The sequence below is a fragment of the Anopheles arabiensis genome, chromosome 3 (genome assembly GCF_016920715.1).
Source record: "Anopheles arabiensis isolate DONGOLA chromosome 3, AaraD3, whole genome shotgun sequence".
In the NCBI taxonomy this organism is placed as follows: domain Eukaryota; kingdom Metazoa; phylum Arthropoda; class Insecta; order Diptera; family Culicidae; genus Anopheles; species Anopheles arabiensis.
The window spans coordinates 19,548,725-19,567,114 of NC_053518.1; the positions used below are offsets into that span (position 1 = coordinate 19,548,725).

The 18,390-nt window shown below is 44.4% G+C and overlaps 1 protein-coding gene across 4 annotated transcripts in view; it reads right to left on the reverse strand.

Annotated features, from left to right (window-relative positions):
• LOC120899642 (cGMP-dependent protein kinase, isozyme 2 forms cD4/T1/T3A/T3B) overlaps positions 1-18,390 on the reverse strand; it is a 129,620-nt gene that overhangs the window by 48,431 nt on the left and 62,799 nt on the right. For 2 of the 4 annotated variants that reach the window (XM_040305716.1, XM_040305717.1), the window contains exons 2-4: positions 8,060-9,367; positions 7,786-7,982; positions 2,897-3,063 (exon numbers count right to left, since the gene is read on the reverse strand). In XM_040305716.1, coding sequence (XP_040161650.1) covers positions 2,897-3,063; positions 7,786-7,982; positions 8,060-8,668 — 973 coding nt within the window. In that variant the 5' untranslated portion in view covers positions 8,669-9,367. The remainder of the gene's footprint in view (positions 1-2,896; positions 3,064-7,785; positions 7,983-8,059; positions 9,368-18,390) is intronic. The other 2 variants (XM_040305713.1, XM_040305714.1) reach the window with 1 other exon arrangement.

The window sequence follows — 18,390 nt, forward strand, 5'->3', positions numbered from 1 at the left end:
ACTGCACTAAGTGGCGACAACATGATGCGATCAGATTTTGGAGCTAGCCTGTCCGATTGTCGACCCCCACGAACTGTGTTTGTCCAGTAGAATAGGCGCACCGTCATGTACGGTGGGTTTGTTTCTGTGGCCTTGGAAAAGCTGTAAACAAATTTGAAGCCACACGAAAGGCTACAACGCGACTAACGAGCGAGTTATTGGTGGTTGCAAACTTCAAGAGTTGGTACTAAAAAAACGCAACACCTGGACATGGCACGATGATTTGGATTGTTGAGAACATCCAAGGACTGTTTTCAAGTGGGCAGATCACACAGTTTGTGTTGGATGGTTTTTATAGCTTTATCTACCTATTCGTCTAGAAGAGGAAGCTCAGAATTACAAGATCCAGATAATGGACGATCTATCTTCCACTGCCCTGGAAATGAGTTTTTAACGAATGACCAAGAACAATCGCGCCTGTTGTTCCGATCGCCTACGTCAACTTCGTGCAGAACAGGAAGCGTGCGCACTAGAAGAGTAACACACACTGTTAATTGATCTTCAGGAAAAGGGGCACTGGTGGAAAACATAAACAAAACCAGGTGTGGAATGTTGTTCTTCCAACAGGAGACAGTTACCCCCTTAAGCTCCAGACGGGACCATTGTGTCTTCTTCGCCGGAAACCGTTCATCGCAACATGTGCTAATCGAACTGGTCGGTTCTGTTTCGCTTTCCAATCGCTTTAGAATCGCGTTCATGAAAAACCATCGCCACCCGGGTACGTACGACCGGGTACAAACGAAGATAGAATGGGAGAGAAAAAAGGGCATTTGGAAGAAACGGAAGTGTGCCGACACCTGAAACAAGCCTCACGGTCGTTTGCATCGCGCCGAATCGCTGGAATCGTTAGTGAAGCGTTAAATTATTATGTTGCACACTCCGGGCCAAGCGGGGTGGTTATGGAAAGGCGTTTCGGTTCGCCGTTTCGCCGTTCCACTCACTTCCGCTGACTGCCCCCGGCTGCCTGTCTCCACAAACAAGGGACGGTGTGATTAATTTGTTTGCATTGGCGTTTGCCGAACGCGTGTTTCGTTATTTTTCATCTGATTTTTTTTACCGACGTTTCGCATATCTTACTACCACGTTTTACCACGCCTCTAATACATGCGCTTTAAGGTTCAGTCGGGGAGGACCCACGACTACTGGGGGTTGCTACTACTGCCCGTTGGCTAATCGGGGTTTGTTTGCTGTAAATTAAGTTATAAATACAAGTCTGATACATCTAGTCCGTTCCTCGAAGGCATAACTTAACAAGCTCCTAGTCTTGTTTACACTGCAAATAAACTTATTTGTTGCTCAGTAAAAAAAGAGCTTACTTTCATTGAACCGACTCAATTGCACAACAAATATCGCTAAACAAACAACCCATCTGTTTGCGGTTATTACACGGTAAATAGAAACGATCATCTGCTCACCAATCGCCAACAACGCGCCAGATTTTGCGCGCTGATGAAAACACGGCACAAAACGATCGTCTCGAAGACGATGGCGCCCATGAATGCTTCGAATTGATCAACATATTTCTCCTGTCGGTCGGGACTTTCCTCGGCGAATGGCAGGCACATTGCTTGCCAATTTACTTTCCTCGCAAATGCCGCTTCCCAACAGGACGCTTCTCGCATGACGCGCACCCGCCGCACGGTTAGATAATTCATCGATTGTCATTTGATCTGAAAGCGAAAGCGCATTCGCCGGCCGGCCGACAAGTCGTCATCGTGCAGGCAGCCGCCATTCATCTTCGCAGCAAACACTGCGGTCTGCACGCCAGGGTAATATTTTAAGCACGATGCGAAAATCTACACTGCTTGGCAGCGCAACAGCCCAGCTGCGTGAGACGGACTGTGTGCGAGCGCGGTAAGATCATTGATCAAGTCAGTACAACTGCTAATGCTGCTGCGCGGTTATATCCGGCGTCGGAGAGTAGAAAGTGAAAATGAGGGAAAAATCTACCCCAGCGGTGTTGTGCTCGGGAGGCTTCTTTCGCTTCTTGCTGGAGAACTGGAAGAGTGCGAAAAGTTCGGACACGATTGTAGCCAGCGAACGACAATGCAAACGTCCGTCACGCATGCGGACAGGAACGGATGTTGCACAAATGCATCCATCATTTTTTTTTGCTGCTCGAAGAGCTCCAACATCTCAACATTTCTCCACCGTACAGGAAGAACATGAAGGATGGCGGTGTTGTCATTCATAAACGACATAAGTCTTATCATGAATCATTAATTCTTCAGCAAATAAAATAAAACAAAAGATCAAATTTGTCTGTACTATTTAAATATTCAAAACAGTTAGAACAATATTTGACATTCATTTATCCAACAAAATGAAACAAAAAAAAGCTAGAATATCTTCAAACATTAATTTAAGTTTTAAGAGCAGCGAATGGCGACAAAACATCGCATCAAGGTCGACAAAGTCGACATTTTGCCTATTTCACTTGAGATATACGCCTGAAGGTATGCATTGCAAACCGTCGCCATGCAGGCGCACTATGGTGCTGAGCATTGGACAGAGCAGAACGGTTTGCATTGTTTAAATGTTCATTATGATTGAAGGAACTATTTTTATTTTACCTCAGCATTGTTCTTTAACACAAAAAAAAAAATTAGAAAATTTTATAAATAATACTATTTCAAGGTATTATTTTCTGATTTGTTCAAAAACGATACGTATTTATAGAAATAAAACTCCAACCATGATATGATTTAAAAAAATATCATGTGGATAAAAATACTCTAAATATTTAGAAAATGAAATACACACAATATCTTGCTTTCAGACCGGGGTTTTGAAATTTTTAAATCCAATATTTTTAACGAAAAAAAATATATGGCATAAAAACGATAATTCAACTTACCTTCCATCACATATACAATACTGCCCACATCGCCTTCCTTTATGATCAGACTGCCCGCCGCGTACTGTACCGGATACATGCAGTCGACGATCTCGCGTATCTGTGTCATTTCCAGGTTCTTCATGAAATCGTTATCCAAGATGGCAGATTTGATTATTTCACGGGATCTAAAAGTAATGCAAGCGGGTACGGAAACAAACTCATTAATCACGATCGTTAATTACATCTCGAGTGAGGCGAACAAAAAATCACCTCCCCTTTGCAGCACCCGAATTATGCTACCCTAAGTTACCCCCCTACTGCCGATAGCGTCAAGATGATCGATTGATGATCGAATTGAAATCAGACACAGACACGGACGTAATCATGCTCAGCAATCATATGTACACGTGCGGCACGGCACGCAAAGGTCGCCCGCTAAAGACAATTAGCGTCGGTAAGTGCAAATGTCCATTTTAGCGATTGCAATAATCAATCAACGTGTGATCGCGCGATCGTGGCTTGCTATGCGCGCAAATAAGAGCACTTTACGGCGGGAGAAAAGCTCCCCGGGGAGGGTTCCACCGCTTGTAGCAATTAACTTATCGATCGATGTAAATAAATGAGACGTAACTATGTTTTGATTTTTGTGGTTTCATGTCTGTATTTTGAAATTATGCGAAAATTAAAAATAAAACACATGCTTTTGGGTGCATTTTTGTTGAGATGGGTAGCTGAAACAATGTATTTATTAATTAAAAACTGCAAATACCACACTTCATTTCACACTTCGTATATTGTGAATAAGTGCTATAAAACAGGAATTTAAATTGAAAAATGAATCTGTAGCGGTTCAGCCATTGTATCAACCACCCACGATAGAACCCCATTGCATCCTACACATGCCAAAAGGGTAATGAAAACTGTCACCCGCCCAACTGCCCTAACCGGACAATAAATCCATCCAGTGTCTCACCATTACTACAGCTACCGTTGGAGCCAGGTACAATGTATCCACTCTCGCCCAGCCCAGTGGCTACGCGCAAATGCGCGCCCGCGCACACGCCAAGTCGAAGTTATTAATTTTTACGATTATTGTCGAAAGTAGCGAACGCATAAAACATTTAGCGAAATGGATCGTTGTTACATTCTGTAGGGTGGGCGAGGATAGGCTGTACACCGACCGACCGACCGACCGACCGACCGGTGGCTGTTCTCCCTTTGGTGGGATGATCGTAAGCTCGTCAGGGTAGTCAAATTGTACCGACCCGTAGGTCAGCTTTATGCGATGGTGGTTAATGAAATTGTCATGGTTGTTTAATGGTGACAAGCGATGACTGTTGCTGGTCTGCTGAGGGCATAAAATTTAAGACCAACCAGAACCAGACCAAACACACACACACACACACACACACACACACACACACACACACACACACACACACACACACACACACACACACACACACACACACACACACACACACACACACACACACACACACACACGATAGAGAGCTGGCCGAGGTGGTCGGGCGTTTGTGTTTGTCAGTGTTTTTGGTTCGATGACGGACCCAGGTGGGTTGATGGGTGAACATGGTTCACTTTTTTTCTCTGTACACAATATCCGTGGGTTTGAGGTTATATGAGACCTGCCTGAGAGTATTGACAGTAGTATTTCGCCCAAAGGTTTGATGCCGCTAGAGGGTGAGGATACTAGAGCAACCTCGCGTTACGTCTACCGCCCGCCAGCACCACTACGGTGCTGTGCTGTCGATATCGCGCTCCCTGCATGGGCGTGCAAAGGTTCCCATGGAGTGCAAATGTCAGGCCATAGATTTCTGGGCGTACTTACATATTCCTCCCATGTACGCCGTGGGGAGAGTTGTGTGTGGGCCGCAGACATGCCACAGACTGGGTACGGCACGTGCTGAAAGGAACCGTTCTACAACACCAATGACACCCCGAAACATGGAACTCCTTCCTTTTTTCTGTGCCCTGCAGGGCCTTGGGCACAGGCATCCCCAGCTGTCTGGGAATTTTCTTCTTCTTCGTGCCGAGGCGAAGCTAACACACTAGACGCTTTTTGGGGAGTGTGGCCTCCGCGCCTGCGGGTTGAGTTTTGCGCTGGTTGGTGCATGAGTTATGACGACCTTTGCGGCACCCCGTGCCAAGTGACGTGAGTACAATTATTAATGAGGTAATTAGTAGCTGATTACTCACACCATTCAAGGCGATCGGCGGTTCGATGTTTGCCTTTTTTTTGTTTTGTTTTGAGGTCGACGTTTGGATTTATACCTTTATTTAACGCTCCATTTTTGGAAAAGACCTGCAGGGAGAAGGGAGCGTGCATTGTTTATGGGCAGATGAATGAGGAACGATGAGCGCGGTGTTTATGTTGGTGGACGTCATGGCCTTGTCGCGTTGAATTTAGTCAAAAGATGGCTATAAAATTACAATCCAACATTTCATTCAACATATGAATGGTAAAATTAAGACATATTGAGACAAAATGTTAAAGGATTGCACGTGAATTGTGAGCAAAATGCACGCAATTGAGCTTGAGGAGGAGAGACTTTGATTGGTCAACATTCAGAGGCATTTTTGAATTCTTCTGACAAAGGGATTATCCATAAATTACGTAATACTCTCAGAGGAGGTTGAAGTATCTTCTATCGTTACAATTTGTTAAAAATGAGAAAAAGAGTGGTTGAAAACTGTTTTAGGTAACACAACACAAGATGGTCCAAAATCTCTACCTACTATATATAGAGCCTAAATTTGATGAGTCATGCGTTAGAAATACGACGATGATTTTATTATCTTCAATAGAATGAAATGATTGACTCAATAGTACCGGTACATAATTCTTGAGTTTTCATCGCCCTAAGCAAGGATTGACTATCCGGCTAAGTGGTACTAAGTATCGAAAGCCTGAATAGAGGCCGGCATGACCGGTTACTCCATAAAGAAGGTTATTTGTTTCAGTTACTTCATTTTTTGGTACTTAATTATGAGATTAAAGAATGTAGTTAACACTTTGAGTGCCATGTCTCTCATATATGATAGCCAGTTGTGTTTCCTGGGGTGCCATGGTTATCAAATGCGGATTTTTTAGCGTCTCTTAATAAAAATCTAACTCAGAGATAGCTTAAAAAACGCTTGTTTTCATTAATAATAATTTACTGCGGACGAAAGAAAGAGTGCTGTTGATAACGTCTCAACTTTAATATATTATTATCGTATTATCATGAAATTTTGCGAAAAGATCAACAAAATGTTAAGTAACTTTGTAATGTATGCAGTTTTGGCAATATTTATCTTTTTTTTTTTTCTTTTTTATATAATTATTCATTGATACCCATTAATGGGCGAATATCGAGAGTATAAATGCAAAATAACAATTCTTTCCATCAATATATTGCAACCACTTATACTTTAGTTATAATGTGAGAGACCGTGAAGAAGTATTCTATGTTAGTTTTAAAAAAAACATTAAGCGTTGCGTAATTTATGGATGATACCTCAAATAAAATCTGTTTTGTTTTTTGTTTTGTTTTGTTACAATTCTTGGGTAGCCATTACTCTTTGAAACAGTTCAGTTCGCTCCTTTCGATTAAAAGTTGAATCGCTGTTATTAAATGATTAATTATTCAATTATTTAATAGACCAAACATAATAATCACAAAGCAGCCATCGTTAAACACACAATGTAACAACGGGTACCGCTAGTTTTTCAACCTCCTTGCCAGCCACTAAATTCTGCAGCGCCGGACACCGTTGCCGTGTCGGATTGAATTATTTCTAATCAATGGTGCGACAGTAATTTAGATTGAATTAAATCGTTCATCTAGCATTAGCACCGCCGTTTCGATGCGGGCCCATCGTTAGAAAACGGTTCGCCAAGTCATACACACACACAGTTGACATTAGCTGCGTACATCGACCCAATGGACGTGTGCGTAGTAGTAGTTGTTGTTGTTAGTTACCCTTTCGCCTTTAGCGTTGCGTTGGGGTGTATGTACAAAAAACGCACCTAACGCAGATGCATGTGCAAAAACCATGCCCCAACAGTCCATAACACGCCTCGTTGCTCACGCGTGCCCACCACCACGCAGCAGGATGGCGAGGGCAAAGGTGGTCTAATCAGTGACAGAATTAATGCCGCTTAATTTGCGCGACGGATACGCCGGACGACGGACTTCGCATCGACCGGGGGTGGAATGTAAACATTTTAATTAACTGCCCGCGGGCACGCAAACGTGGCAAACGCGAACGGTTCAGCCTGTTGTATCGCCGGCCGGATCGACTGCTGCTGCCGATCATTAGTTGCCCGAGGTGTCGGGCGGGGAAGATTTCACATCCCTTTGGGCATCCTTTTTTAAATGCACGTACAACTCGTTACATTGATTGATCTCACGTGGAAAAGTGGAAAACGAGTCATTTTGCTGGAAGGATCTTGCGAGCTAGTTTTAATGCCTCTCTCGGACTCCGTTTGCGTTCACAACAGTTCTCCCCAACCTGGAATCCAGTTTAACTTCAACAAATGTCACACGATACCACCGGCAACAGCAAGAGCTGTGGTTTCACACGCAATAAAACGGTGTACACATGTCACCGGCCAACACAGCCCACGCCGATGTGTAGCGCGGTGTACACACACCCGACGACTCGGGGTTACATTTTTTCGTGCTATCCTTCGATCTGTCACAAATCCACGCGGAACTCCGCTACGATATCGGGCTACGGGGCACCCGTAGGGAGGCTAACCACCAGACCACCTTTGCGCTGCTGTGAAGCGTGTGAATATCGCCTACGTAGAAGTGTATGTGTGTGTGGTAGGCAGATTTCCAGTTTCCTGGGATACAAACCACATGCACCACCGCATAAGCCCCCCACATAACACTTACAGTGACGATTTGGGAATCTTGATGAGATCGCCTTGCATTCCGGCCAGCGAGGACAACGGTTCCGCACTGATGGCCTGCCGCTTGATGCGCGTCTCCGTGACGGGCAGGACGCGCGTATTCTCCACACCCGGTGACCAGCTGTCGAACGTGTCCTCGGAGCAGCGCTTCTCGATCATCGCCTTCGTGATGGGCCGTACCTGAGATGTCACAGCAAAGATGTCACTGATTGCTGCCCTGTATCGGCGCACACATCCTACCACCAACTACTACTTACCACCTGCCGGAACTTGTCAATCTCATTCTGCAGCTCGTCCAACCGATCGTCCTTGCTGAGCGACTCCTTCTGCACGAAAATCAGATTGTTCGACAGTCGGATCACCTTCTGATTTAACTCGCGCACCATCTGATCTTTCTCCTTCAGCTCCTGCTGCAGCTTCTGCAGCAGTTCGTCCACGTTCGCCGTACCACCACCGCCGCCGCCGTTCTCCTTGTTGTTGCCGTTCAAGTTAAAGTTGGGCGGCACGGATAGGTCGCTCTTGTTGCTCCGGTAGTAGTCCTGCAGCTTGCGATACTCGTTCTTCAGGTAGCGAATGCTAATGTCCCGATCACGCACATCCTTCTCCAGATCTACCAGCTTCTCGTTCTGTTCGCGCAGCGTTTCGTACACGGTGCGAAGCTCGCGGCGCAGCGCCACCACCGTATCCTCGATGGTTCGGTCGTACTTGCAGCCGGCAGCACTGAGTCCGAGCGTGCCACCGGCGGGCACTGGTCGACCCTCGGCACCGCTGCCATTGCCGGCGTTGCCATTTTTGCCATTGCTCTTGCCGCCCAAAATGCCTCCGTGTAGGGCCGACTTCATCGTCGGCGGCTTGGACGATGACATTTTTGATTGTCACCGGAATTCCAAGCGATATCTTCCGTTTCCAGAGTTTCTGGAATGATGTCCAAAAACGGTGTACAGGAATGCGTTCACTTTGTCCTTGCGAACTACAACCTCGCAACGAAGCTCTGGGGCCACTGGTATTATCCCCGAGGAGTCCAAAGATGTTATACACCACACGCTTACAAGCACTCGCGTGGATCACGTTTGGAGCGTAACCTTTGAATTCTTCTTATAACACTCCTTAATAAACTGGAAAAGAATTCCACGACTGTCACAGAAATTCCCGATGAAGATGTTCCGTCGTCTTTCGAACCACACAAACACCACACACACGCGCACTTAGCTATTCAACCACGATCAACACAGCGGTAACGATCGAGTGAGGTAAGGACATTTTGAACCTGGCTCACTCACATGCACCGACGACCTGGTCGCTGGTTTTGGAGCCGTAATTGGTTTTCAGACACTGAACACACGCGAGTCCCAGGGTTTCACTGAAGTGGTTGCCGTTGCAACATTATGCCCGGTGGCATTAAAAGATCGGGTTTAAGCAGCTTGTAAACACCTGGTTAAGTCACACACAGGCACACACTTGATGTTCGTCGTTTGATGACACTTTAATGGGCGAACTCGATGTTTGTCTTTGTACGTTTCACACTTTACATCACACCGCGTAGTTGAGAGTTGATGGAGAAATAGCTAAAGACATAACTGAGGTTAGATGTTGTCTTAAAGGTGACACGTTTTTTTGCATTCTCTATCGCTCCCTCTCTCGTTGCCGACTTTGCTATGGCGTTGTGGATCATTGAAGACTAATTTGTTGGTTAACTTTTCGCATTTTACGAACCAACCCTGGACTGTTGGTTTCTTTTATTCTCCGCTTGTTGTTGTGCCGTGTTATACGATGATAATTGACTAACAAATTGACTTCCGAAGGCTACCGTTTCGATAGTAACACGCCATTAAATAGCATGGAGAATTGTTTCCAATTTGAAGCTGGTTTTATTTCCCTCTTCAGCTTCACCATTCGATCAAGCCCATGTTCCTGTTTTAAACGCTACTCATTCGTATTAATCGTTTAAAGCAGTACACACACGCAACCATCACCATTTAAAGCACTCTAGTGTGAATTTTCACCGCCGGAAAATGCTAATAAAATGGCCGCTTTGCCAGCCGCTCGAAAAAATCACTTTCCGTTTCGATGAAAACCGTGCCATGGCAAGGCACGTTTATGGTCCGGTTTTGTAGTAGGTGCCGCCGCTGCCGCCGCCGCACGTTCACTGCGCTATCTGTTCCCTTTCCAGAGTAAGGCAAGGTGGGTTCGATCGGTAGAGTTCGTTAAATTTTAATGATCACACACAAAACTCTAGGAACGATCGCTGAACGCTTCCACGTTTGAGTGGAGTTGCCCGACAAGGTCCTCTGGTTGGACGGAATTGAGTTTCTTTTGTAGTACGTTAAGCAGAAATAAAAACTAGACATTTTATTGGTCCTTGAGGTCATTTAAAAATGGAAATTGAGTAAATAAGTTGTATAAGCGAAGGAATTATACCAGAGATTAATACAGATTTCAGTATCAAGCACAAAGATCCAATCAAACTGTCTTATCTTACGGGATATTCCATAAAACTATATCAGAAAAAAGAAAACCGCAATAATTATCCCAGAAAATCAATGTACTACAATAGCAAGATAACGATCCAGTACCGCACCTTGCTGCTAGTACGCGAAAATATCCGAAAGTAATTTAATGAATTACAAGGTTCGTTTTGTTTTTCGCTTTCCAAAAATAACAGGTTACCTTACTCCTTTTTCTGGCCCAACATACTTCACATTTTGCCCCCGAAAAACCGGGCAACACCGTTCTTCGGGCAACACATTGCTCACTCGGTAGGTGGTAAACGATGGCTCGTTAAGGATCTTAATTGAATTCAAACAATGGGCATCGGTATCTCCAACCGTGTCCATGATGTATAGCTACAAACGTATGATCACGATCATTACAGCATACTATAATCACCATCTGCCCTTCCCCTTCCGAATAGCGGGGACACGGCGAGGCACTGCTCTACTAAAGCCTTTTTGTTGTTGTTGTAGAAGCGGTTCTCGCCAGGAGTACACATCTTAATGAGGCAAACAAACAGCCAATTCGCACGTTTACGAACCGGCTACGGCAGAGACACCCAGTGGCGAATGTTTTGTGCTGCTCGAGAGTCCAATCCAGTTCAATTATAACCCTTAAGCCGAAATATCGTTCCCAGCAGCTTTGAGGCAGCACTGCGCAAAATAAACCCACACCCGACGCAAAAGGCTGGCCCAACGAGCCGCATACACACGATTTACTTTCGCTTCTCTCCTTTTCGGCTGTCAGGGCTTTGACGCAAAGAAGGCATAAAAAATGATACTCCACAAATCAATCGCTCGACGGCGGCACGGCGGTAACCTCGTGCGAGCAAAGTAATATTAATAACGCCAAAGTAGTGCGAATGATTTTTTGCTTTTCTCCTTGTTGTTTGCTCAGGTTTTTGTACGTTTTAAGCGCGCAACCTACCCCAAAAAGGACCTTCAGGTGCTCTTCAACTTTGCTGGTTTTGCAGTTCAAACATCACACCACCGTTTTGGACACGAGTGCACGAAGTACTAAATTGGCAAACGATCTCGCCAAGTCCCGGCGGGTGGGTTGTAATAAATTTGCATCTTATTTGGTACGATTTCGAGCTAGAAACCAATCCGGGACAACGAGACAATGCTTCGAGCGGATCAATGTTTCGTCCAACTTTACGATAATTAACCTCAGGCGGTGGTCGTTCAATAATCCTATTAAGTTTCAGAGCGCCGAGAGAAAGGATCGATTGAGGTTTTGCTGTACCTTGCAGCTGCATATGGAGCGTCCAATTTCGAGTATGTTTGGATATGGATTGCCCGTTTTGGTGAGATGCTGCTCGAAACACAGGAGGGTAAAGTATGATTTTTAATGGAAAAAATGTGCTCTCATTTCTTCGAACGTGACGAGTTTTGTGATTGTATCAGACCAACTTGATTTGTTATTTCATTAGTCGTTTGCTAATTGAAACTTATCATTCGATTAGCAACCACACAGCCCCAGACGTCTAGACGTCCATGTCAACGTTCAATCTCTCCCTCGGAAACGCATGATTGACGGTTGGATCGCCCTCTCATGTTGTTTCAATTTTCTTCAGAGATTCGTGTGATTCAATCTACCTAATAAAAGTGCCTCATCGATGACGCGAGCAAATTATCGATCGTTCAACTGTCCACCCGGTGGTAGCGGGATGCGGAGTGCGCGCCAGGCCGAGATCGTGAGCCACAGACAGTTTTCCACGCCGCCGTACGTCAATCACCAATCGGTTGCTTGCAGTCAACAGCGGCAGAAGGGGCTCGAGGAGTGACAGGCATGCGTCAAAACTGCGAATAATAAATGCGTTCAATCGCATTCAGTCCTACAGTCGTTTCGATCGGAATGGAGTGCTGTGTAGAGGCTCTGCTGGCGTCTACATGCCGTCGTTCGGTGATCTGCATATCAGACGACAGCCTACAAGAGTGGCAAAGGGTTGTGCCAATCAGGCGCAATGTCTTCATTGGTGCACACAGTGCAAGCTCATTGTTTTGGACTGAACGATTTGGGGCTGGCTTTCATTTTGAAGTATTTTAATCTCCAATGACTGTCAATTAGGAGCATTTATGGTTTAACATCACTTTCACTTGGGTCTTTCTCTTTCTGAAAATAATTACCCCTGGTAATGGTCGCAAAAACAAAACAAAATTTAGTCTTAGTTAAACTGCATTTGTTGACATTATTTATCAATATTTCAAACATCAACTGTATTCTATTCTCATTTGTTCCGAAAATTGTATACAACTAAATCATAATTTAGTTACCCCACAACTCCAAGAATATCCAATATTCAACAGAAATTAATTACATCTCAAACACGTCTTAAAACGTCACGAACTAATTAAACTGTGCACACATTAAAGTTCCAAACTATCTCGCAAAGATACAAGCAATGGTTCATTACAAATTCGCAGTTCCATCCCATCAGTACCGCGGTACGTTAAAGCGCATGCAAATTTTCGGCTGCTGATGAATAGCTCTAATTATAGGCGCGGACAGGTCACATTTTTCATTTCACCGTTTGTCGGCTCCCGCTCACCTTTTTGACGTGAAAAAGACTCCGTCAAAAAAAAAAAAAAAAACACACACACACAAACCCAAAAAACAAATTGCTACAATTTACTGCTTATCGCAATGCCGACCGCCGTACTGCGCGCCGCTGCGCTTTACTTCAGAGAGTTGCTCCAGAAAACGAGTCTTTCAATGAGTCCGCTCAATTACTAAGCCACACACCGAAAACGAGCGCGGGCAGCGAAATTAAATAAAACACGTTCTCCAGCGATGGTCGGAAACATAAATCATACCGGCTTGTCATCGGCTGTACCCGAATTAAGGTTGGCCCAAGTCAACAGGGTTGAGCGACCAGTGAAGGAATGCAAGGAAGCAGCAACAAAAAAGGAAGGAAAATCTGCATCGCACCATTGGTGCACCGTTGAGCTAGTAAAATTTGTCGCATGTCAACGAACGCTGCCGTATTTTATGGGCTTCATATGGTGCACACATATACTGAGCAGATCTGCAAACCAAGATTGCATTTTCGATGCATCTTCCTGCAGTACGGGGCCGGGACCACACGTTTCCCGAATAAATTATGCGACAAACAGCCGTAAGCAGAACGGTCGCTAGACGCACAGCCAAATTAAATTTAATCATCATCATCTGTTCAGCCTAATTTCTGCCCCTTTGCGTAGGCACACTTGCACCACGAAGAGAGATGTTCTTCTACATTTTATGTTATTAAAATACGCAAAACCACGACGAGGATTTTCTAACCAAGAATTCTACTCTAACCACAACGTAGCAGCTCACCAACCGGTCGCATGTAAACAAATTGTTGTTTTACCGTTTAAAACCCCCGAAAGAACGAATTTCTATCGGAAAAGGCGAAAAAAAACTGCGCACGGTAAACAGCACAGCCGGCCACCAAACAGCAGGATTTCACTTTCGATCGCAAAACGAAAATAAACATCGCATCTTGCCCGCCGGCACACGCACGCAAGCCAGCGGGGTTCGGGGTACGCCAAAACACGCCGGCCGGTCTGTGCTTTTACCGCGAGTCGTGGGGCGAGTGGTTGGGGCATTAGATGCGTGTAAGATCTGCTCCCATCACTACTAAAGGGTAGTAGCACGAGCGGATACAAAAGGTAGCCGCAAATTCAGGGCGGAAGGGAAGCTTCGTGCGGATTTATTTATATTCTCTCGTATGAACGCGTCACGAAACGGGTTGAAAAATGCGTTCGCGTTGCGTGTGTGTTTTTTGGCTGCGGCACACACACAGCTGGTTGGAAAGAGTGATGCCCATTTGGTGTCGTGATAGGTTTAGGTGGTTGATCTATCGGCGGGCAACCCGGCAGGTCGTGAATTTGGGGTGTTATGAAAACAGAGCTAGGCTAGACATTTGTTAGAGTGCGCCTCAAACGGTGTGCCAGGAACGAGTCATGTTAAGTAGCCATAATTCATGTGAGATGATGATAAATGCTGATGATGATGGAAAGGGAACGGAAACGGCAGAGCAAAAACAAGAGCAGTGATTAATTTAAACTATTTAAAATAGATTTATCAAGTTTCAAGCTATGAGCATAAGATCAACAGTAACTAATGTAATAAGTAATAAATAGAAAAAAAAACAATTAGTAGCTGATAATGGTCGATTTTCACAAGGAAGAAAATTAGAAAGAAGTGAAAAAATAATAAAATATATCGATAAAGCCTTTTTGAAGAAATAAAGAAGCCAAAGACATTAAGAAAAAGTAATTGATGCATAGGTGCATATGGTAAAATAAAAATGAAAACGGAAATAAGCAACAAGATGGATAAATAAGATTGACTGACCAGTACAAATGAGACAATAGTCCAACAAATTTCTTTTATTTAATAAATAGGATAAACAATGTATAAAATGATTAACAAAATATCGGAAGCATCAATAATAAAATGACAATAATAATTTTTATTTTCTACAAAGGAAATTAACTGCATTATAATGAGACAGGAAAACAACAACAAAAATGGAAATAATGAGAATAATATTTCTACAAATTGAGGATTTTATGATAAACTACTGAGACACTAGATAGAGATCAAAACAACAAATAAACGTGGATAATAAAAATTACGAGTAAAAATACCGAAGAAGAGAGCAATAAATCAAACCTTACTGATCATTTTCCTTTCTCTTGACACGACAGGTTGCACTGTGTTTCCGTTGTAATTGATCACACCAAAGAAGCTACGGGTGGCAAGCCACCCGCAACCTTCAACTGACCCAATCCCGCGGCCAGGAAAATCCCACAAAAAATGGCCCAAAAAAAAAACACCTCGCTCACCAGCAATCGCGTGTGTGCAAGCCGGCAACCATGCCACCGATCGGTAGCAAAATATGTCCATTTTTGCATCGATCGCTGTCCATCACCAGTGTGTGTGCACAAAGTGAAGGGCGGCCACCACAGCACTTGAAACGGCCATTTTTGGCAACACTGACCGTTCACTGTCATGAACAGCAACACCACCACGAGGGGGTAACGGATGCGTTGTCGGTAAGTACACTACACGGCATGCATTCCATTCCTTCTTTCGGCTGTCAAAAGACGGAAAATCTTTCCGTCCACAAAAGCTGGACCACGCACGCACGCACGCACCCCAACAGCACAACGCCGTCAATCAGTGCGCATGCAAATTTATCCGACAGGTTGTTGGCTTCTGCAGCAGGACCCCGTCGCCGGATTATGGCTCGCCGGGGGCGGACATTCCTTCCCCCACGTCGGAAACGGCCGTAGCAACTTGTCGTAATGGAGGTACAGGCACGCACCGCGGGCAGGCACTTTGTGACTGATTATTTGTTTACGTTCAAGTTCCGTCAACTGCCATCATCATCATCCGAGGCCCAGAATAGAAGGGAACTCCAATGAAGACATGATCGAGAATGGCCACACAGCACGCTTTACAATGGAGACAAAAATTGAATCAACTGCACTGATGCTGGTAGCCTACCTTATGGTGCACAGGAAGAAGCGGCACACACACGCAAGACGCGACAAGATAATTTGCAACGGTGCCGAGCAAACTGGAAAACCACGCATCCAAGCGACCGCGGGTACAAGACACAGGTGACAGACAGGACACGGGGGGGAATTGGCGGTTACACCAGGCGCAGTTGATTGGAATTAAAATGTAGCTCTTAACTAAGTCAAAACCCTCCGCCAACTCGCACGTGAAAGGACCTCGGGCAGGGGGAGCAGCAGCTCCGTCGATATCTTGTGCTTGTGTCGTTTTTTTTCTTCTCTTCACTCTTCTCTCGCTGTTTTTTTTCTATTTGCACTAAAGCTCGTTTCGTTTTATGTCGTTTGATGTTTGTTCGCTATGTCTTTGAAAGAGTATGTGTGAGTGTGTGTTATACATTGCAAAGTGGTTTGTAGGTTTTTTTCTAATCTCACAATAGTGTGTTGAAGGCTTCGTACAAGCCTCCTTCTCTCTTATTACCTCTCTTATTTGTTTTAGGCATAACGTGGGACCACAACATGGTCGCAAGCTGAAGGTGCATAAATTAACTCGATCCGTTTTGCGAACTAATTTTTCTATGTCATTCATCCAGTTGTCGCGACGATGATTGAAGGGTTGGGTAAAGTTGCGCAATCATAAATGATTGAAACTGTGGCAGGGGAACTCAAAAGGAAATATTAATGTGTAAAGCTACGCGTTTCATTTAAAACTAAGCTCATTAATCATGTTTTAATTAACTGTAGCTTACATGTAGAAGGGTTTAGGATTATACAGCTTACAGGAATAGAATGCATTATGTACAGCTGTGACATTTGTACCTACAATCTTTGTGCAATAAAGAAGTGAATCAAAATCCTATCTTTACAAACACGATGCTCCATAAACATATCATCCAATTCACCCTGCCCCCTCGCTTCTGCTTAAAACAGGTGCATCCGTTTGGCGATGAAATGTGTCGGTTGCCATAATTCTTCCCCAATAATGTGCAACTCATTATTTAAACGATTCTCCCGCGTTGGTGTGCGAATCGGTTGTGCCGAACAGAAATTGTAAATACAATACATTCTCGAGGTTTTGGCGGTTGATGTTTTTTCTTCTTCTTCTTCTTCTTGTGAGTCTTGCCAAAGTCTTGCGCACGCTATTTATGGATCAATTGGGAAAGTGAAACCTTTCCCTCCTCCTATCGGTGCTTTTCTATTTTTAAAGCATGCCGCATGGGCACGGCACGGCCCATCACGTGCATGGCATACATTTGCGATGCACATTGTAAGTGATAGAGGGAGAGACAGGCAGTATCAAACATTGATTTATCGTTCGATTAAAACGTATAAGTAAGTGTTTTGCTTTTTCGTTGATTTTTGCCTTCTTTACTTATTTTTTGAGTACAGAAATTTGTGTTCTCTTTTAAAGAAATAGGATGTCCATAATAAATGAGCAATGGAAAGAAAGAGTATAAATTCATGTCTCATATTAAGTTCAAAATGCATCAACATTGTAACAGTGATTAAGATCGTTCAGATATTAAGCAAGATGTGGTTGCTTTATTTACATTTCACCGAATAAACATGAAGCACCGTTACTGTCCGGTAGAGGTGCACCAGAGCACCTTTATATACATCAACATATCACTCTCACTGTAAGAAATGTAAAAGCGTAAACAATTTGAGCGACAACTGCAGTAAAATTGTACCGCCTATGCTTTGTTTGACAGCTTCCGTGGGAGCTGTGGTTATTAAATACCGAAACGAAACTGTCATATCCACCCCGCGCTTCATTCATGCTTCATCAAAGGACGAAAGCGCCAACCAAGTGAAATAGTGAAAGGTAGGTCCACCACCACCCATCATCACACGCAGGATGTGACGAAAATGGACCTGTTCTGCTAATGTCAATGTTTTATTACGGACCTGCTGCTCCCCCTTTGGCCGGATACGGTTTTTTACGGCATGCCATAAAAATGAGGTAATACTCTCGGAGGAGATTTTTTTTATGCTGGTGCCTTTGCAACGCTTCCAAACGCTGCGTGACCCCACACGCGAGCTAAATTATACCCCTTCGGCCGCGGTCGGAGTGAATCCGCTCGGTAAGCCGGTTATAGGTTTTCAATAATTTATTTAATTATTAAAGTTTTAGGGCTGTGGTGCTAAAACTGCCACAGGCTATGCCCGCACACTCGCGACCGAAAGCAAAAGCTCTTCGTGCTGCTCGAGCAGTCGATCCGTTTGAAGGCTTATTTCTGCCATTATTATTACTCAACCGTGCAGAGTTGGAGGCTTGGATTCCTGTTCGTGAGTTCATCATCACGAAGCACGACGACTGTTGCAAATTGCTGTGTCGACAAATGAATTCGCTCCACGACACCTTTCCTTGAAGGGACGCGGTTTGAGTTGCTCTCGAGACATGGTTGCGTGCCGCCACGGACACCGGATCGGTGCAAATCCAATAATTTCTGTCACTGGCCCGAGTGCCGCAAGCAACACACAACAGTTACCGGTTTACACTGTCGGCAGCGAAGCCGGTAGACAGTGACACTTATCCCTTAAGTAATTGGGCTTCATTGAGTTATGAGTTGAAAATGGACTCTGCG